At 47.3% G+C, this 21,578-nt stretch overlaps 1 protein-coding gene and 1 pseudogene across 1 annotated transcript; both read right to left on the bottom strand.

Annotated features, from left to right (window-relative positions):
• Nucleotides 1-1,849: 1,849 nt before the first annotated feature.
• On the bottom strand, nucleotides 1,850-9,977 carry LOC134486999 (large ribosomal subunit protein uL29-like; annotated as a pseudogene).
• Nucleotides 9,978-11,073: 1,096 nt separating this feature from the next.
• Nr0b2 (nuclear receptor subfamily 0, group B, member 2) lies at nucleotides 11,074-14,389 on the bottom strand. Its single transcript, NM_057133.1, has 2 exons — nucleotides 13,815-14,389; nucleotides 11,074-11,609 (listed from the first exon to the last, which is right to left on the bottom strand). Exons 1-2 carry the CDS (start codon nucleotides 14,353-14,355, stop codon nucleotides 11,368-11,370), a joined length of 783 nt encoding a protein of 260 aa, NP_476474.1. The 5' UTR covers nucleotides 14,356-14,389; the 3' UTR covers nucleotides 11,074-11,367.
• Between the last annotated feature and the right edge of the window lie 7,189 nt (nucleotides 14,390-21,578).

Here is a 21,578-nt window from a genome sequence, read left to right as displayed (position 1 = left end):
GGAACTCACTCTGTAGATCAGGCTGGCCTCAAACTCACAGAGATCCACCTGCTTCTGTGTCCCGTCCTGGGTGCCAGGATTAAAGGTGTGTGTCACCACCTCCTGGCTTCTTCTCTGTCTCTTGAGATTGTTTCGTGTGGCTCAGACCAGCTTCAAACTCACTGTGCAAGTGAGGAAGACTTTGGACTTCACAATTTTCTGAAGATTAAGAAACCAAACCATTGTGGTAGAGCGCTTACCTAGGAAGCGCAAGGCCCTGGGTTTGGTCCCCAGCTCCGAAAAAAAGAACCAAAAAAAAAAAAAAAAAAAGAAACCAAACCATTTGTAAAAGTCAGACAAGGGCAAATGGCCCTAATAAGCCCAGCACTTGAGAGACAGACACAGACGCATCTCTGTGAAGGCTACACAGAAAAATCTGTCTTAAAAAGCCAGAAAGGGGGGGGGGGGGCTGGAGAGATGGCTCAGAGGTTAAGAGCACTGACTGCTCTTCCCGAGGTCCTGAGTTCAAATCCCAGCAACCACATGGTGGCTCACAACCATCTGTAATGATATCCAATGCCCTCATCTGGTGTGTCTGAAGACAGCTACAGTGTACTCACATACATAGAATAAATCTTAAAAAAAAAAAAGCCAGAAAGGAAAAAAAAAGTATCATTTTTGAGTATCTGGAGAGATGGCTCAGTTGTTAAGAGTACTGGCTGCTCCTGTACTGGACCTGGGTCTGGTTCCCAGTACCTACATAGCAGCTCCCCACACCACCTTTAACTCCAGTTCCAGGGGATCCAATGTTCACACTTCTGGCTCACAACCATCTGTAATGGGATCCGATACCCTCTTCTGGTGTGTCTGAAGACAGCGACAGTGTACTCCCATACATAAAATAAATAAATCTTTTTTTAAAAAATTTTAAAAGTTTCAAAAAATAAACAACATAAACAAGGGGGTGGGGACATCCTCTTGGAGGCAGGGGGGAGGAGGAAGATGGATGAGGAACTGTTGGAGGTCAGACTGGGAGGGCGATAATGACTGGACTGTAAAAAAAAAATGAGTGAAGGGCTGGAGAGATGGCTCAGCAGTTAAGAGCACTGACTGCTCTTCCAGAGGTCCTGAGTTCAATTCCCAGCAACCACATGGTGGCTCACAACCATCTGTAATGAGATCTGATGCCCTCTTCTGGTGTGTCTGAAGACAGCAACAGTGTACTTATATATAATAAATAAATCTTTTTAAAAAAGATTAAAGGGGGTCGGGGATTTAGCTCAGTGGTAGAGCGCTTGCCTAGGAAGCTCAAGGCCCTGGGTTCGGTCCCCAGCTCCGAAAAAAAGAACCAAAAAAAAAAGATTAAAGATATTTTTAAAAAACCCAAATAACATAAATATAAATAAAACAGCAAGGTATGATAACACCCACCTAAAACAACAACTCTTTGTGTATTTGTGTATGTGTGTGTGTGTGTGTGTGTGTGTGTGCATGCATATGCACATGCATGTGTACTTGTGGATGCCATGTTGTGTTGGTGACTGTGGAGGCCAGAAGAGGGCACCAGATCCCCTGGAACAGGAGGTACAGGTGGTTGTGAGCTGCCAGACCCGGTGCTGGGAACTGAACCTGGGTCCTCTGAAAAAGCACATTCTCTCTTAACTGTTGAGCCATTTAAAAACCCTGTTGTTTTCTTTTATAAATTTATATTTTTTTATTTTACAATTTCATACATGTATAATATTCTCTGAGTAAAGTCCACCCATTGTTCTCTCTCTCTTTTTCTTTCTCTTTCTTCCTTTTCTTCCTTTCTCTCTCTCTCTCTCTCTCTCTCTCTCTCTCTCTCTCTCTCTCTCTTTCTTTCTTTCTTTCTTTTTTTTTTTTGCCAGGAGCGGTAGTGGTAGTGAGGTGGGGTTTCTCTTTGTAGCCCTGGCCGTCCTGGAGCTTGTTCTACAGACCAGGCTGGGCTTGGTCTCACACAGACCCACGTGCCTCTGCCTCCCAAGTGTGCACAATCACCCCCCCACACACACACCAAATCCTTCTTCTCCCCAGGCCTCTCTTCATGTCCATGTATTTATTTGTGATCCATTGCATTTATTAGGGTTCCCTGAATGAACATGGGTATGTGGGGAGGGGAGTAAGTTTTTGTTTTTGTTTTTTGTTTTTTGTTTTAGTCTCGTACTTTAATGTCGTCGTTTCAGGCTTTGACTGCACACTTGCGTAGTGGGTACAGCCGCTCCTTCCGCTGCTGTTTCTTGGTCTTCAGCTTCTCTTCGTGCTTGGGGAGCCTGCGGCGCACCGCTCCAGTCTTCATGGGCCGCAGGTCCAGGGGCTTGTACTTCTTTCCCTTGTAGAATTTCCTGAGGTTTTCCTTTTGAGTCTGATTAATGACAGTAAGGTCTCGAGTGATGGACTGGGGTACGACTCGTATCTTGGAGAGCTTGGGCGCGGTGCCGCCTGTCACTTTGGGACAGTTCCAACTTCAGATCATCCAGCTGTTTCAACAGCTCCTCCTCCTTCTTGCCACGAAGGTCCAGAGCCTTAATCTTGGCCACTGCTGTGTTGTTCATGGCTTGTAATTTTGTTTTTAGTTTAAGTTTTGTTTTTAATTTATTGTAATGGGGGGTGGCACAACACGTGTTACAGTGAGCATACTGTAGAGGTCAAAAAACTCGTGAATTGATTGTCCTTCCACCACTGGCTTTCTGAGATTGAACATAGGTTATCAGGTTTGCACAATAAGCACTTTTACCCAGTGAACCGTCTTGAACTTCTGATCCTTCTGCCTCCCGAGTGCTGGGCTACTGATGTGGGCCATCACCTTTATGGTTCTAGAAACAGGAGTAGAGGGAAGCTTTGAGGGAGAGGGTAGGGATTGTGGTCTTAAGTTTTCTGAGGTATTTTTGTTAGACTTTGTTGCTGTTGTTGTAGGTGGTAGTGGTGGTGGTGGTGGTGGTGGTTTTGCTTGTTTTGAGACAGGATCTCTATTTGGTAACCTTGGCTGTCCTAGAACTCACTATGTAGACAGGCTGCCTTTGACCTCACAAAGACCCACCTGCTTCTGCCTCCCTGGTACTGGACTCAGAGATGTGTGCCACCAAACCCTGGACTATTGTAGTTAGATTTTTATTTTTTTTCTTTTTATTTTTTTGTTTGTTTTTGGGTTTTGTTTGTTTGTTTGTTTTTGTTTTTTGTGTGTTTTTTGTTTTTTGTCTGTGCTGAGGATTTTATCTCAGGACCTCATGTACACTAAGCTATTATGCTACCTCTGACCTACACCCTACCCTCACTGTGTGTGTGTGTATGTGTATGTGTATGTGTATGTGTATGTGTATGTGTATGTGTATGTGTATGTGTATGTGTATGTGTCACAGTGCATTGGGAGGCCCCATTTTAGACAAGGTCTCATATACCCCTGTCTGACCTCAAATTTATTATGTAATTAAAGACAGACTGACTTTAGATTCCTGATCCTCCTGCCTCCACCTCCACAGCTCTGGGACTGCTGGCACGAGCCACCATGCCTGGTTTGCCCTGACTCTTATAAAGTTGGCACAGCGGCACCCTGCCATGAACATCAAGTCCCCTTTGTTGACCTTGACTCCCTTCAGACTGTCCCTGGGCTCTTCACCAGATTCACTGGCATCTCCTGTCTCTGTTCTGTTTTGTGATACAAGCCCTATTTGCCGATCTGTGTACCAGGCGCTGTCCATGGGGATCTGTGGATCTCTGGCCCGGACAAAACTCCCTGAGGGGGAGCCGGAGCAAGGCTGACTGTCAGGCTTCTTCCAAGGCCACCACTGCCCTAGAGTTGGTGGCAGGCGGTGGGACCCAGCGGGCAGGTGGCTAGGAGTCAAGGTTGGGGCCATAGAGCAGGAAGTTGGTAGCAGATAGGTTGGAGCAGCTTCCAACAATGAAAGCTTAGAGAGAGAATATTCTTCCCCAGAGTGTTACAGCTCCATAAGACAGGCACTCTCAGACGACCTCTGGTGAAATTACTTGTGCACTTTAGTTCTTGTGGATTGGGTTTTATATTCATTTTGGGGTGGGTTGGGGTCTAAAGGCAGATGCTTTCTTTTTTTTTTTTTAAGATTTATTTATTTATAAGTATACTGTAGCTGTCTTCAGACACACCAGAAGAGGGCATCAGATCTCATTACAAATGGTTATGAGCCACCATGTGGTTGCTGGGATTTGAACTCAGGACCTCTGGAAGAGCAATCAGTGCTCTTAACCGCTGAGCCATCTCTCCAGCCCAGGCAGATGCTTTCTATTGCCTTGGTCTGAGAGATTAGGGATGCCCCATCTGCATGTGGAGGGGCTTCGGGTGTTACCCCTACATGACCGATTGTCATAGTCCTCTCCATGGGGTGACATGGTCTTGTGTTCCAGGACAGGAACCTGGTTGGGAGTAGATTTAAACGCCTACCTGTCTCAATTATGAGAATTGCTGGAGTTTCTGAATCTGCTCGACCTTACCATGTTTTCTGTCTGGTCACAGCCCCAGGTTCATCTCTCACTGCTCTTAGACTCATAGGTTCTAGGTCACCCCCAAGAAGCAGTCCTTGCTCTGTGGCACCTCTGTGCCTTTGTATGTTCTCCTCCCTCTGGAAAGCCTCACCTTTGCAAACATGCAGGTGATTCTGAGCCATCGGTACTCCAGGGAAGCACTTTCCCACCTCTGGGCACGATTAATCATCGTAGTGACGATTTTGGAGTTTGGATTTCTTAATAAAAAATAATCAGAGAAATATTATAAGAACGTGCCTTCCTTTTAATCCCAGGGACTGCTGGGGACTGTCCACAGCAGTTGATTGTGATTTGCCTCAGGCTCTATCAGGGGCATGGTTTTGCCAGCTGCAGATGGTTTCTGCGATCGTGTGATTGTTTGGAATTCGGGGAACTTTTCAGAGGGTGTACAGATGCTACCCCAGAGGTAGGGCTGGTGGTTGGAGTCACTCAGGGGTGGTGGTGGTTTGTTAGTACTCAGTGTTCAAATAAGAAACAAGAGAAGAATGGTGGCGGTGGCGGTGACTCTGGCAGCTCGGGACTCAGTGCAAGTACCACAGACTCAACCATGATTGTTCAGAGGATCTTCAGGCTCTCCTCTGTCCTTCCGTCAGCAGTCTCTGTGCATTTGAGGAGCAACCCTGGTGTTACAGCTGTGGCGTTTAATAAGGAACCTGATCCTGTACAGAAACTCTTCGTGGACAAGATAAGGGAGTACAAAACAAAGCGACAGGTGTCTGGAGGACCTGTGGTTTTTTTTGTTGTTTTTTAAATTTTTTTTAGAGATTTATTTATTTTATATATGTGAGTACACTGTTGCTGTCTTCAGATACACCAGAAGAGGGCATCAGATCTCATTACAGATGGTTGTGAGCCACCATGTGGTTGCTGGGAATTGAACTCAGGACCTCTGGAAGAGCAGTCAGTGCTCTTAACTGCTGAGCCATCTCTCCAGCCCCTGGAGGACCTGTTGATACTGGCCCAGAATATCACCAAGATCTGGACCGAGAGCCTTTTAAGCTTAAACAATTGTATGGTAAAGGAGAGATGGATAAGTTTCCTACCTTTAAATTTGAGGATCCCAAATTTGTAGTCATCGACAAACCCCAGTCCTGAGGAACATATAAACCATGTGGTAATTTGTCATGAATTAGTTGTACAACTAATCTAAAAAAATCAAATAAACATTCACTTCACAGTTAAAAAAAAGAAACAAGAAAGAAATTAGATCCAGACCTCTCTCTCTCTTTCCCTCCCCTCTATCCTATCCTTCTTTACTTAGTGAGAGTGGGTGAAGGATGGGGGTTAAAGGGTGGGGAAAAGAACCCATAAATTAACAAAGACCAGGTACAGATCATCCCTCCGACTGCTGTCACACAGTCAGATCACTGTGTTATAATTACTTAGGTATCTTCATTTGCATGGGAAGTGTCCCTCCCGGGCTTGATCTGGGTCCTCTTCATTGCCTCTTTTCCCCTGACATCCAGCAGAATCTGGGCTGACATTGAGTGACACAGTATGTGGCTGGGGAGAGGGATCATGGACCGTCACCTCTTTTTTGCACTATCATCAAAGGTTCTAGGGTGCACAAAGGCCCTGAGGGAGGCTGGCTCACAGCACAACATAGTCAGCTGACAGCTGTTGGCTGCTTAACCCACAGCCCGTGATTTGGCTGATGAAAAGCTAATAGTGGCCATAAACCATCATCCATAAACCCCAGAGCTGCCCGGTACCACAGTCAGTCTCCAATGAGTCATGCTGGCTGAGCCTGAGGTCAAGGACCCCCTCCTAGATGTAGATAGTCAGGGAACAGTGGCTGAACTGACACCAGTCTCACTCCAGCTTGTGCTGAGGGCAAGGACTCTGAGATCAAATCTCAATATGGACAGCGATCGCCTTCAGAAAATTCCATATCCCAGTGAGACCTGCTTCTTCCTCCTCTTGCTAGAAACAAGAGACAGACCTGATCTCAGAGAGACAGTTTCCCCGCTCTGAAAAGCTCACAGAGAAGGCGTGTCACTACCCTCGCTCCACTGGACATGATTCACTCTTGGTTTGGACATGTTTTCTTTTTTGTTTTGTTAAAGATTTATTTATTTTATGTATATAAATACACCATAGCTGTCCTCAGACACACCAGAGGAGGGCATCAGATCCTATTACAGATGGTTGTGAGCCACCATGTGGGGGCTGGGAATTGAACTCAGGACCTCTGGGAGAGCAGTCAGTGCTCTTAACCGCTGAGCCATCTCTCCAGCACCAAAATTAACTTACCTATTTTATGTGTGTGAGTACACTGTTGCTGTCTTCAGACACACCAGAGGAGGGCATCGGATCCCATTACAGATGGTTGTGAACTACTAAGTTGTTGCTGGGATTTGAACTCAGGACCTTTGGAAGGACAGTCAGCTCTCTTAACTGCTGAGCCATCTCTTTAGCCCTTTTGGGTTTTCTTTATGCTCTTAGCATGACAGTTTGCGTGAGGGTGTAGAGAGTGACCAGAGAGATAAGGAAACAGAAGTGGGGCAAGAAAGAAGGCTCAGCTCATAAAAGCTCTGACAACTTAAGTCTCACGGTCTGAGTTCCACCCTTCCCCCATTCCCTGGTACAAGGAAAGAACCAACTCCTGAAGGTTGGGCTTGGCTAGATGTCCAAATGGGTGGTGAGGCAGCAGATGCAAACACCATTTACACACATAGAATGAATAAAAAGTGTGTAGGGGGTAGGAGAGTTCACACTTCCTGACTAAAGGGAAAGACCAAATGTTCTTGGAAAGGAACAAGACAGAGTTAATAAGAAAAGTTATTTGGGGGCTGGGGATTTAGCTCAGTGGTAGAGCGCTTACCTAGGAAGCTCAAGGCCCTGGGTTCGGTCCCCAGCTCCGAAAAAAAGAACCAAAAAAAAAAAAAAAAAAAAAGAAAAGAAAAGAAAAGTTATTTGGGCCTGTGGTGGTGCACACCTTTAATCTCAGCACTTGGGAGGCAGAGGCAGCTGTAACTCTGTGAGTTCAAGGCCAGCCGGTCTACAGAGTGAGTCCTAGGACAGCCAGGGTTACACAGAGAAACCCTGTCTAGAAAAACACACAGAGACAAAATAAATAAATAAATAAAAGCTATTTGGATGATGAAAGGATGGGGTATTGAAGAGAATATCCCGTGATTCTTGGTGGCTTGAGGCGGTGTGCTGCAGTCAATTCACAGGCCGTTCACGAAAGGCATCAAAGAGAGAGAGGATGACCCCGAGTCCCTGAATCCCCTTGATCAAGTCACGTGGAGGAAACATGCAGCTGCTTTTGCAAGAGAGGCCTCCTATGTCAGCCGTGTGGGAGGGACTGGGGACGTGCTAGAGGCTGTGGAGGCCAGACAGGAGAGAGGTCAGTGGCTCAGCCAGGGTCTGGGGGTCTGGTGGGAAGTAGGGGGAGGAGGGGCTTGTTCAGCCTCAAAGGTTACTTCTCCTGGGAGATTCTCTAGGGCTTGGCTGGTGAGGAATGCCTGAGGAGAGGGTGAATGTCCAGGTCACTGGATGTCTACTTAAAGTCCCAAATGCTGTCAGAGCAGGTTGGCCTGGATTGTAGTTTCTGAGAACAGTCTGAAGATGGGTAGACATAGACCTATATATTTTTAAAATTTATTTCTTTTCATTTCATGTGCATTGGTGTTTTGCCTGCATGTGTGTCTATGTGAGGATGTCAGATCCTCTGGAACTGGAGTTGCAGAGAGTTGTGAGCTGTCATGTGGGTGCTGGGAATCGAACCTGAGTCCTTTGGAAGAGCAGCCAGTGCTCCTAACTGCTGTGCCATTCATTGAGCCTCCAGTGCTCTTCTCTCAAGGCTTCTCTTGCAAGAGCAGAGATGTGTTTCTTCTACATGACCTGACCAAGGTGATTCAGGGAATGGCCTATTCATTCATTTGTTCATCCATCCATGCATCCATGCATCCATGCATGCATGCATGCATCCATCCATCCATCCATTCATTTATTGAGACTTGATCTCTTTTTTTTTCTTTTTTCTATTTTTCGGAGCTGGGGACTGATCTCTTATAACCCAGGCTAGACCTGAACTTACTATGAAGCTGAGAGCAATCTTGACCTCCTGGCCATCCTGCCTTCACTCTCAGGTGCCTCGTTAGTGGTAAGCGTCACTCACAGGGCTGGAGGTCCGCTCATGACTCCGTCTATGCTGCCAAACGCTCTACCAAGTGAGCTACATTCTCCAGCCCTAATTTAAAATATTTTTCTTACTTTTTTGTTTATTTGTTTATTTGAGACAGGGTTTCTCCACTGTCCTAGAACTTGCTTTGTAGACTAGGCTGGCCTAGAACTCAGAGATCCACCTGCTTCTGTCTTTCGAGTGCTGGGATCAAAGTTGATTTTTTTGTTGTTTGTTTTTCAAGCCAGGATCTCTGTGTGTAGCCCTGGCTGTTCTGGAACTAACTCTGTAGACCAGGCTGTCTCTGAAATCAGGAATCAGCCTGTCTCTGTCTCCCAACAGCTTAAATTAAATTAAATTAAATTAAAAAGCATATGCCATAAAGAAAGAGAGAGAGAGAGAAAGAAAGAAAGAAAGAAAGAAAGAAAGAAAGAAAGGGAGGAAGAAAGAATGAAACCTCAAAGTCAATTACCAATGACACACCTCCTCTACCAAGGCCACACCTCCCAATCCTTCCCAAACAGTTCTTCCAACTAGGGACCATATGTTTAAACATATGAGCCTATGGGAGCCATTCTCATTCAAACCACTACAGATGGTTCAGCAGTTAAGAGTACTGGCTGCTCTTCCAGAGGACCCAGGTTTAATTCCAAGCACCCATATGGTGGGGTACAGTTCTCTGCCACTCCAGTACTTGGGGAGCCTATGCTCTCTTCTGGCTTCTAAGGGCATTAGGCATGCACATAATGCAGAAATATAGGCAGGCAAAAACATCCACACACATTAAAGAATAAAATGAGCAGAAGATTATGTCCAGAGTGAAGGTATCCCAAAGCAATATGCCCATTCTTGGGTGCAGGCACACTGTACTGTGATCGTGTGGCTTGGGTATATGTGTGTCCTTTGGGGTGAGGGGTCTGCTTCAACATGCTTTCCAGTACTATGTGAGTGTCAGTTGGGGTGTGTGTGTGTGTGTGTGTGTGTGTGTGTGTGTGTATATGAGAGACAGACAGACCGACACACAGACACACAGACACACAGAGACAGACACACAGACAGACACATAGACACGCACACACACAGAGATAGAGACACACACACACACAGACACACAGACACAGAGAAACAGACACACAGAGAGACACAGACAGACACACAGACACACAGAGACACAGACAGACACACAGACACACACAGACAGACACATAGAAACACACACACACACACACACACACACACACAGAGAGAGAGAGAGAGAGAGAGAGAGAGAGAGAGAGAGAGAGAGAGAGAGAGAATCAGAATTGCCTATGTGGGTGACCCTGACCCGTGCATCTGAGTTCTGTGTGTCCTTGTTGTGGATCTGGTGCTGTGTTGTTCTGTAATAAGGAGTCACAGGGATGTTCTTGGTGCTGGCACTGGGTGTCCATAAGTGGGAGGAGGTATGGTCCTAAGCTGGGAGCTTTAGAGGCAGGCCTGAGCCGTGACTCCTAGGCTGTTGTCCTGAAAGGATGACCTCTCTGAGCAATAATTAACTTGGCCCCGTGAGAAGGATCCAAACTGTGGAGGTGAAGGGGTGGAGCCTGGTCAGGGCAGGAGGAGGTCTGAAAGTCCTGGAGACAACTGCTGTTGTCATTTCCTCCTGCTCAACCTTCAGGTCAGTCACCCTGACCCACGGTGACCGGGTCAAAATATTTAACAAACACCGAGGCTCGGACATTAACCAATCAAAACAATCCCTAGCCAAGCTCTGAATGGAGCAGGGCTGTAGGCTCTAGGCTGAGCAAGCACAGCCTCTCTGGTGGCCAGGACAGTGGGAATGACCCTATGAGAGGGGGGACCCAGGACTGGGTCAGGGCAGAGGGGTAATGGAAGGGAACTCCAGGGCTCGGGACACAGTGTTCTCAGGCACCTAGGGTGACCGTGCCATGTCCTAGAGCTCTGCCTGCCTCTGCTTCCAAGCTACTGCCAGGGCAGCCCTGGCTGCTCTGTTCTCTGGTGCTGGGAAAGTAACAGACCGGTCTCTTCTGCCAATCGCAAGAATGGGGGGACTCGGAGAATCAGAAATTCTAGAAGGTGAAGTGGCCTTGTCTGTTTTGGGAAAGGGACATTTCTGTGGCTAGCTGCAATCCTGATTTCTCTGAGGAGACAGACTGCCAATAGAGAACAGTAGCCTGGAAGTGGACAATGATACTCTGGAGACGAGGACAGAAAACACCTCTGCTCAGGGAGAAAGGCAGGAGGGTGGCAGGGACTGAGCGGAAGGATGCTTTCTGCAGGCTTCACAGTCAGTTGCACAATCAACCTTATCCCCATCACTGGTGTCACCAACCCTCCCTAAACCATCAGGGAGCTCCTTTCCATGAGTTCCCTCCAGCAAGACTAAGGTGCACCCTGAAGATTGGTTGGCCCCTTGCACAGCAACTACAACGTCAGCAGTTCACACCTTTTATTACAAAAACCAATAACTTAACTTAGTTCTATATAAAGTCTGGAGGAATTCTGCCCTGAAGCACAGCCTCATGCTCCCATCCCTACCCAGGTAAGGGAAGGCATATTGGCCTGGAGGTTTTGGGAGCCATCAAGGGCCTGCTGGACAGTTAGTCAAACACTGTATGCAAACCGAGGAAATCCAAGCTGGGGGTGGGGCTGAGACGAGGGCTGCTCCAGGGGAGCTGAGTGCGGCCTTTCAGGCTCCCCTTTGGAGGCACCGGACCCCATTCTACAGGTCACCTCAACAAAAGCATGTCTTCAAGCAGTTCAGTGATGTCAACATCTCCGATGACAGGGCGGAAGAAGAGATCTACCAGAAGGGTACAGGAGATGTTCTTGAGGGTGGAAGCCATGAGGAGGATTCGGGCCAGGCGGCCTTGGCTAGCTGGGTACCAGGGCTCCAGGACTTCACACAATGCCCAGTGAGCCTCCTGTTGCAGGTGTGCAATGTGGCAGGAGGCATGGAGGCCTGGCACATCTGTGGCAGAGAGGGTAAAGAGGGCCGGTGAGCATCTAAGTCTGTGGAGGTTTGCCCAGGGTGGGAGAATGTTAGCAGTTCCCTTCCCTCGTATGCTGGGGTGCAACTCAGGGCCTTGCGAATGCTAGTGTGCACTAGGCAGACATTCCACCATTGGGCTGCATGTTGATAGCCCCTTTAACATACTAGGGAAGTGGGCTGGAGAGATAGCTCAGTGGTTAAGAGCACCGACTGTTCTTCCAAAGGTCCTGAGTTCAAATCCCAGCAACCACATGGTGGCTCACGACCATCTGTAATGAGATCTGATGCCCTCTTCTGGTGTGTCTGAAGACAGTGACAATGTATATAAAAAACATACTAGGGAAGTACATCCTCAGCTCGTAAAGCCAGGAAGTTAGAGGACGGTTTTGTGGCGGGCGCTGGGAATAAAATCCAGGTCTGTGAGGCAATCTCTTCACTGATGAGTCCATGCCTTGGTCCCCTCTGCCACCTCGGAGGCCCCACCCACTGTCTCCTTCACTATTTACCACTTATCCATCCATCCACTATGGAGAGCAAGCAGATAATGTGGATGTAATGACGAAGACACACGGGCTGGAGAGATGGCTCAGTGGTTAACAGCACTGACTGCTCTTCCAGAGGTCCTGAGTTCAGTTCCTAGCATCCATGTTGTGCTTTACAAGTCCCTAGAACTCTAGTTTCAGAGGATCTGACGCCCTCTTCTGACATCTTTGTGACATCTCCTTGACAGGTGATGTGTACATATGCACACGCATGTAGGAGCTCATAAAGTAATGTATAAATAAATCTTTTTATTTTTACTTTTCATTTGATTTTTTTTAAAGACAGGGCATCTCTGTGTAGCCCTGGCTGTCCTGGAACTAGTTCTCTGACTGGGCTTGAACTCAGAGATCCCAGTGCCTTCCAATGCTGGAATTAAATGCTACCACCACCTGGCTAAATAAATCTTTTTTTTAAGATTTATTTATTTTATGTATACGATTACACTGTAGCTTTTCTCAGACACAAGAAGAGGGCATCAGATCCCATTACAGATGGTTGTGAGCCACCATGTGGTTGCTGGGATTTGAACTCAGGAGCTCTGGAAGAGCAGTCAGTGCTCTTAACTGCTGAGCCATCTCTCCAGTCCCTAAATAAATCTTAAAACCAAAAACCAAACCACCCCAAAACAAAAACAAAAAAAACCCAAAAACCTAACAAACAGAAAACAAAAACAAAAACAAACCCACCAAAAAACCAGGGTTTGAATCTCAGTGCAGCCACTTACTGGCTGAGTGACCTTGAGTAAGTAATTTAATCTTTCTGAGTGACCTTCCTTAAATGAGTACTTTAATCTTTGTGCTTCAACTTCTTCATCTGTCAAGTGGGGATAATGACAGTTCTGGTCACCCACACCTGTTATGAGGTTTAAGCAAACCAATATTTGTAAAGCCCTTAGACTGAGTCCTAACATATGGTAGATGTCATGGGACTAGTTGGGACGCCTACTCCTATGACGTGACATCGTACTTTAATTTCAAGGTCCGTCTCTTGTCTTCCTCAAAGCCACGAGGATTATTCTCCCAAGCTAGGCCATCTTGGTCTACGCAGTGAGTTCTAGACCAGCCAGAGTGACATGGTGAGACTGTGTCCCAGTTCTCCCTGTCACCCCATCACTCTTCTCCTGGCTTGACTTCACCCCACTCCCATACTCTCTCTCTCTTCTTCTCTGAGTGGCCTCCCTGAACCCACGGTGGACCTTCAGAACCTCACTATGCAGCCTGGCTTTGAAGATATATCTGCCAAGCAGCCATGTCCCCACCCCATCTACCCTCCCACACTCCCTAAGATGCAGGCCAAATTTCAGGAACCATGGCAAAAAGTAGTCTCTGCATTAGCTTGGTCTGCAGTCCCAGCTGTGTGACCTTCAGGTAGTGGCTTAACCTCTCTGTGCCTCTCCTATGAGGTATCTATTTTTTTTTTTTTTCTTTTCTATTTTTCGGAGCTGGGGACCGAACCCAGGGCCTTGCGCCTGATAGGCAAGCGCTCTACCACTGAGCTAAATCCCCAACCCGAGGTATCTATTTTTGAGGCTAAAAAGGACCCAAAGGTACAATGGATGCCAAGTCCCAAGAAAGCACTTTCCCTGGATGAGCCCTGTCCCCTCCCACCTTGGCCACCATCCAGGAGTGTCTGGAAGCTCACCTGGGTTGAAGAGGATAGTGCCTTTCAGGTATGCGTACTCCTTGGGACCCAGCTCAAGGCTCCAGAAAGACTCCAGGCAGTGCTGCAGCCACTGCACGGCAGCCAGTGAGGGTTGTGGTGGGTCTGGTGGCTGGGCACCCTGGGCACCACTGTTGGGTTCCTCTAGCAAGATCTTTTTAAGTATGCTGGGGACCGGAGCCTCGGCCACCTCAAAGGTCACAGTATCCTGGGCCAACCCAAGCAGGAAGAGAGGGCCCCAGCAGCCCTCTAGCAGCCGTCGCTGATCCTCATGGGGCAGGAGGCAGAAGGACGGCAGGTTCCTGAGGAAGGCTACAGTCTTGCCTAGGACATCCAAGGCCTCCCTGCAGGTGCGGTGTGGAGCACACAGGCGCACAGGCCGGTGTTGCTGGCACAGGCAGTGGCTGCGAGATGCGGGTGCCATGGGCCTGGTCCTGGGACCGGGGCTTAGAAGTGTGTAGAGAATGGTGGGGTGGCTTGCAGAGCCCTGGCATGGGCAGACCCCTGATTGGCTGGAGCTCATGGTCTGTGTCTTGTTCCTGTTTCTTCCTGGCTCTGTGGCCCTCTCTACGGAGTGCTATTTATATCCTTGATGGGCGGGAGGGGGACTGGCCAAACAACCTTGACTCCAGAAGTCATGTTCATTGAAAAAAAAAAAAAAAACCATACACACACACACAATGCATACACGCTGACCCTGGCAGGACTGGTGGAGAAGTGGTGGGGGAGGGGCACTGGAAGCTCCACGTGGCCTTGCTATCGCTTTAGTCAATGAAGTGGCCATTGCAGGGCACAGGGCCACCTGCCCACTGCCTGGATGCCCTTTATCGGATGACTCAAGTGTATAAACAGGGTTATTAACCCAGGCTGTACCAGGGCACCAAGGTCTCAGGCGTTCAACCAGCCAGGGGCTGGCCGTGACTGTTGTTTCTATTGGTGGCCGTTTTCATGTACACAAGACCAGGGTTCTCACAGAGCCAAGGAGCCAGCCAGGGAGCTGGCTAAAGCCTTGAATACAATACCCAGCCTGGAAGTGGCTTATCGCTGCTTTGTTTGCCTAACCTTGGGGCTCTGCTCCTGTTGTCGGTAAGGAACAGGCTGTAGGGAAGGGAGCCAGGTCCCTGGGGGACTTTGTTCACTGTACAGTCTAGGAGGCTGCCCTCCTGGGACTCCAGGACATGAACCCCTTTGGGAAGAAGACCTTTCAGAGCCCCTGCTCCCACCCTGCATTCCCATAGCTTCACAGAGGCTGGATCTGCCCTTGCAAAACCGAGGGCCTACATGGCTAACATTTAGTAAGGACCCCCCCAACCCCCCCACCCCCACACACTTGGTGTGGGTCTCGGTCCACTGTAACACTGAAGACTTCATTCTTACTCTGTGACACTCTGGAGGTGAAGTGACCTACTCAAAGTCACTCCGACGGGGACAGAGCACAGGTGCATCTGACCTCAAAGTCATCTTTGTTTGTTCCCCTGGATCAATTGTGCAGCCGAAGTGTGAATTTCCCAGAACTGGTGGCTAAGAGGCACCCCCCACCACATACTTGGTCTGCAGGTATGGCCTACCTGTGGTATGGGTAGAAACACATCTCTGCTAGCACATGACTCCTCTGTCTTGGACATTTGTCTCAAGCGGTCAGAGGTGAGGGACAAGGGACATGGGAGGGCCTCAGTTGTGTCGGGTTCCTGACCTTGGCTAGCCTTGCCTAGCAGGCTCCCTGTTGCCACATTCTTAGGCAACCTGGTGCTGTGGATAAAGAGAGATCTGGCATCCTCTGCCCTGGCATCTGGTTTAGGCTCCACGAGTCCCACTCACAGTGTGACTATCAGCTTGTCTCCAGTGTTCAGGGAGCCCCCCCCCCCATTTTATGTTTTTTCTAGACAGGGTTTCTCTGTGTAGCTCTGGCTGTCCTAAGAAATTGCTCTGTAGATCAGGTTGGTCTCAAATTTACAGAAATCCACCTGCCTCTGCCTCCCTAGTACTTAGGTTAAAGGCCCATGCCTCCCCCCAACCCCCAGCTGAGCCTTGGTATCTTAGGTGAGACCATAAGGTCTTCCTTCCTGTGGTACTGATTTAAGGACAGAGCAAAGTCCTGTGTAGACTATGAGACTGGCACCTGACTCTCTTCATCCCCAAAGACAAGCGGGCACACTGCTTTCACTGTAGTGGTGGATATCCTCAGCTCAGGTCCTGTTGGAAACGAAAGGACAGTCAGGGAGCGAAAGGAACAGTCACAGTGAGAAAACGCAGATGCACATGGACTGATGAAGCTCAGTGAGGTGGTTCGGGCAGGGGTCCTAGAGATTATATTCAGGCCTCACCTCTTCCCTAGGACTGTCACCAGAAGGGTGATGCTTTGCTGTTCGTCCTTTTATTTTTGCTTGCTTTGTGTTGATGTCTCACATTGTAGCCCAGGCTAGCCTTGCATTTGCACTGTGTTGCCTCAATCTCCAAAGTGCTAGGATTGCAAGTCTGAGTTACCCTACCTGCTTGCTGGAGGCTGCTGCTGCTTTTAACTTATTGGATATGAGGACAAAAGGCAAAATAAAAATAGTTTGTGGGGGTTGGGGATTTAGCTCAGCGGTAGAGCGCTTGCCTAGCAAGCACAAGGCCCTGAGTTCGGTCCTCAGCTTTGGAAAAAAAAATGTGTGTGTGTGTGTGTGTGTGTGTGTGTGTGTGTGTGTGTGTGTGTATCAAGTGGAGTTAGTTTTACCTTCCACCTTTTTGTGGGTTCCAGGGATCAAATTCAGGTATCCAGGCTTGTCCAAGATAAATGCCCTTGTCTGCTGACCCATGTCTCTCATTTTTTTTTCCACAAATTTATTTGCTTTGGGTTTTGAGACAGGGTTTCATGAATTCCAGACTCACCTTGAAAACGCTATGTTAGGGCTGGAGAGATGGCTCAGTGGTTAGGAGCACTGACTGCCCTACCAGAGGTCCTGAGTTCAAATCCCAGCAACCACATGGTGGCTCATAACCATCTGTAATGAGATCTGACGCCCTCTTCTGGTGTCTCTGAAGACAGCTACAGTGTACTTACAGATAATAAGTAAATAAGTAAACAAATAAATAGATAAATCTTTAAAAAAAAAAAAAGAAAACGCTATGTTAGCCAAGGCTAACCTTTAATTCTTCGATCCTGCTGCCTTCCCCTCCCAAGTGCTGAGATAACAGGTGTGCACCACCACGCTCCATTCAGCATCCTCTTTGTCCTCCTCCCTCTCCTTTCTTCTTCCTCCCCCTCTTCCTCTACTTTTTTCAGCATTAGAGTTTTGCTTATGTTAGGTAAGTACTCTGGTGTACCACCCCCATGTCAGTTATTTTTAGATTTGTGGATGTGTTTTGCCTGCATATATATGTACACGCAGCAAGTGCATGCCTGGTGTCCAAGGAGGTCAGAAGAGGGCTGCAGATACTGCCGAATTGGAGTTATGCAACCGGAGTTACGCATGAGTGTGAGGCACCCTGTGGGTGCTAGGAACCAAGCCTGGGTCCTCTGTGAGAGCAGTAAACCCAGTTACTCAGGCTGGTCTTAATCTTGCTCTCCTAAACTAGACAGGCTTTGATTCATTTTTCTTTTTTTTTTTTTTTTTCCTTTTTTTTTTTTTTTTTTTTTTTTTTTTTTTTTTGGAGCTCGGGATCGAACCCAGGGTCTTGTGCTTGCTAGGCAAGCGCTCTACCGCTGAGCTAAATCCCCAACCCTTAGACAGGCTTTGAAATTGGGATCCTCCTCCCCAAAACCTCTAAGTTGTACAGTTGTAAGATTGTATCCCCTAGCTACTTGGTAGTGGTGGTGGGTGGCTTTTTGTTTTTGCTTTTCGTTTCAGAAACAGGGATTTTACTATGTAACCTTGTGTGCTGGCTGGTTGTCTGTCAGCTTGATACAAAGTAAAGTCATTTGACCGGAGGCAACCTCAATTAAAAAACTGCCTCTGGGGGCTGGAGAGATGGCTCAGCGGTTAAGAGCACTGACTGCTCTTCCAGAGGTCCTGAGTTCAATTCCCAGCAACCACATGGTGGCTCACAACCATCTGTAATGGGATCCAATGCCCTCTTCTGGTGTGTCTGAGTACAGTGTAATAAATAAATAAATTGGGGTTGGGGATTTAGCTCAGTGGCAGAGCGCTTGCCTAGGAAGCGCAAAGCCCTGGGTTCGGTCCCCAGCTCCGAAAAAAAAAAAAAAAGAACCAAAATAAATAAATAAATAAATAAATAAATAAATAAAAAACATTCTTTAAAAACTGCCTCTAAGATCCGGTTGTAAGCCAGTCAATAGGGAATCTTTCTTAATTAGTGATGGATGGGAGGAGGCCCAGCCCACAGTGGGTGGAGCAATCTCTAGGCTAGTGGGCCTGGGTTCTATAAGGAAGCAGGCTGAGTTAGCCATGATGTGCCAGCCAGTAAGCAGCACCCTTCCATGGCCTCTTCATTAGCTCCTGGTTCCAAGATCCTCTCCTGTCCTGTTTGGGTTCTTGTCCTGACTTCTTTCAAGGATGAACATTAATCTGGAGGTATAAACCAAAAAAAAAAAAAACCAAAAACAAAAACAAAAAAAACAAAAACAAAAACAAAAAAAACAAAAACAAAAACAAAAAAAAACAACAAAAAACCAAAAAAACCAAAACCAAAACAAAACAAAAAAAAAAAACCAAAACCAAAAACAAAACAACCCTTTTCTTCCCAACTTGCTTCCAGTCACGGTGTTTCATCACTGAGGTGGTTTGAATCTGCTTGGCCTAGGGAGTGGCACTATTAGGAGGTGTGGCCTTGTTGGAGCAGGTGTAGCCCTGATGGAGGAAGTGTGTCACTGTGGGGTTGGGCTCTGAGACCTTCCTCCTAGCTTCCTGGAAGTCAGTCTTCTAGCTGCCTTCTGAATAACAGGTAGAACTCTCAGCTCCTCCAGCACCGTGCCCGCCTGGATGCTGCTGTGCTTCCTGCCATGATGATACTGGACTGAACCTCGGAATCTATAAGCCAGCCCCAGTTAAATGTTGTCCTTTATAAGAGCTGCCATGGTCGGGCTGGAGAGATGACTCAGAGGTTAAGAGCACTGACCATTTTTCCAGAGATTCAGAGTTCAATTCCCAGCAACCACATGGTGGTTCACAACCATCTGTGATGGGATCCGATGCCCTCTTCTGGTGTGTCTGAAGACAGTGACAGTGTACATTAATACTTAAAATAAATAAATAAATCTTTAAAAAAAAGTTGCTGTGGTCATGGTGACTCTTCACAGCAATGAAACCCTAAGACAATCATTAATAATAACCCTAAGTGGGATCTCTTGTCTGTCCTAGAACTCTGTACGTCAAGAGACAGCCTGAACTCATAGAATCCACCCACCTCTGCCTCTTAAAGACTGTGAGTAAAGGCATGTGCCACCGTGCCGGATTTAAAAAATACACTTTTACTGATGTGCATACAGACAGCAGAGGATAACTTCTGGGCGTTGATGCTCTTTTTCCACCTGGGGAATTGAACTTGTATCGTCAGACTTGGCGGCAAGCACCTTTACTTGCTGAGCCATCTCAGTGGCCCAGTGTCCGCATTTATATGGCTTTGAACTCACAGCATCCTATAGAGTAACTTACAAAGTGTTACTCTCATCTGTGCTGAAATGACCATATTGTCACCCATATGGCAGCTAGGAGCCCAGGCGAGCTGGCATCCATGTCCTTCTGATCTACCACATTGTTCTGTGAAATCCTTTTGTTTTCTGCTATAACAGGACAGCAATCTTTCCAGTTCTCTATGCTTAACACAAGTGAGGAGGGCTAGGGAGAATAATGGAAACCACATATCTGGGAGATGGAAGATGTAAATACACAAGGGAAAAAGACCCAGTACAAACCCCGTCACATTGGATGGGAATTGGTGGTTAGCATCCCGTTTCTTTAGCATATACAAGTCAGAGATGAATGCAGGGGCTGAAGAGATGGCTCAGCACCAGAGGACCAGCCTTCAGTTCTCAGCACCCACATGGCAGCTCGCAAGCATCTATAACTAAAGTTCCAGTGAATCATGCGCCCTCTTCTGGCCTCTGCAGGCACTGCATGTATATGGTGCACAGGCATCCAAGCAGGCAAAACACTTATGTACATCGGTGCGATCAGGAAGCAGCTTTCACCTCCGAACCCAGTGATGACATCATCCATAGGCAATCGGGACCCGCGCATCTGTTGCCATGGCAATACCTTCCCAGCGTCCATTTGGTTTACCTCCCACCTTTAACCTGTGAGCGGTGGTTACATCACAGTCTAAATAAAAGGCAGACCCGTCCTGCCCCCCTTCCCTCCTCTCTCTTTCCCCCTTTTTGTCTCCATCACTCCCTTTCCCACAATAAACCTCTCCCATGTGGAACTACATTGACCTGGTGTGGTCTGTCCGGAAGCAAGCCGTGATTCTATCACAACATACATAAAATAAAATTTAAAAATTATTTTAAAAATCAAATCAAAACATTTTTCCTTCCTTCCTTCCTTTCTTTCTCTTTCAGTTTTTTGAGACAAGGCTTCTCTGTGTAGAACTAGCTGTCCTTGAATTCGCACTGTAGACCAGGCTGGTCTCGAACTCAGATCTACTTCTGCCTCCTGAATGATGGGATTAAAAGTGTGTGCCAGTACTGCCCAGCTAACTTTTTTTTTATTTTTTTTAAATATGATCAGCCAAATTTTTTTTAATTTTTTTTTATTTATTCATTTATTATGTATAAGTACACTGTAGCTGTCTTCAGACACACCAGAAGAGGGCATCGGATCTCTTTACAGATGGTTGTGAGCCACCATGTGGTTGCTGGGATTTGAACTCAGGACCTTGAGAAGAGCAGTCAGTGCTCTTAACCACTGAGCCATCTCTCCAGCCCCATCAAGATTTATTATATATGAATACACTGCAGCTGTCTTCAGACACACCAGAAGAGGGCATCGGATCCCATTACAGATGGTTGTGAACCATTACGTGGTTGCTGGGATTTGAACTCAGAACCTCTGGAAGAGCAGTCAGTGCTCTTAACCACTGAGCCATCTCTCCAATCCCCCTCTCCCTGGTTTGATCTTAAGACCACGTGTTCTGTCTGGAATACCTGGAGAGTGAGAGTAGGCTAGGGTCAGGATTACTCTAGCCCAGAGTCTAAATGGTAGCCATTTGCTCAGAGAAGCCAGGCCTTCTGTATTAGGGTTTCTATTGCTGTGATGAATCACCATCACCAAAAACAGCTTGAGGAGGAAAAGATTTATTTGGCTTCTACTTCCACATGTTAGTCCATCTTTGAAGGAAGTAAGAACAGAAATTCAAACAGGGCAGGAACCGGGAGGAAGTAGCTGATGGAGAGTCCATGGAGGGGGCTGCTTACTGGCTTGTTCCCCTCAGTCTGCTTCCTTACAGAACTCAAGACCACCCCCCACGGATAGCCCCTCCCATTATGGGCTGGACCTCCCTCCGTCAATCACTAATTAGGAAAAGGCCCTCCAAGTTTGCCTATAGCTGGATCTTCGGGAGGCATTTTCTCAATTGTGGCACCTCCTCTCTGATGATTCTAGCTTATGTCAAGTTGACATATAATTAATCAGCCCAGTTTCTAACATGGAGGTGGTTCCGACCAGCCCTCAGAGACCTCAGTCTGACAGAGGGGATGAGTCCTGTTCTTTGGGACTGTTCATCTGAGGTTCAACCCTCCAGAATCCCTATTCCAGGGTGTGGGACAGCCAGGCTCTCTGGCAAAGTTTATGTTACTAATCTTCTAAC

This window comes from Rattus norvegicus, chromosome 5 (assembly GCF_036323735.1).
Source record: "Rattus norvegicus strain BN/NHsdMcwi chromosome 5, GRCr8, whole genome shotgun sequence".
Classification (NCBI taxonomy): Eukaryota; Metazoa; Chordata; class Mammalia; order Rodentia; family Muridae; genus Rattus; species Rattus norvegicus.
The sequence above is the reverse complement of the archived record's forward strand: the minus strand, read 5'-3'. Positions and strand labels throughout refer to the sequence as shown.

Coding starts and splice junctions, on each gene's coding strand:
- Nr0b2 (NM_057133.1), bottom strand. CDS start 14,355: ATGAGCTCCAGCCAATCAGGGGTCTGCCCATGCCAGGGCTCTGCAAGC. Junction 11,610..13,814: donor CACTATCCTCTTCAACCCAG/GTGAGCTTCCAG, acceptor TCTCTGCCACAG/ATGTGCCAGGCCTCCATGCC.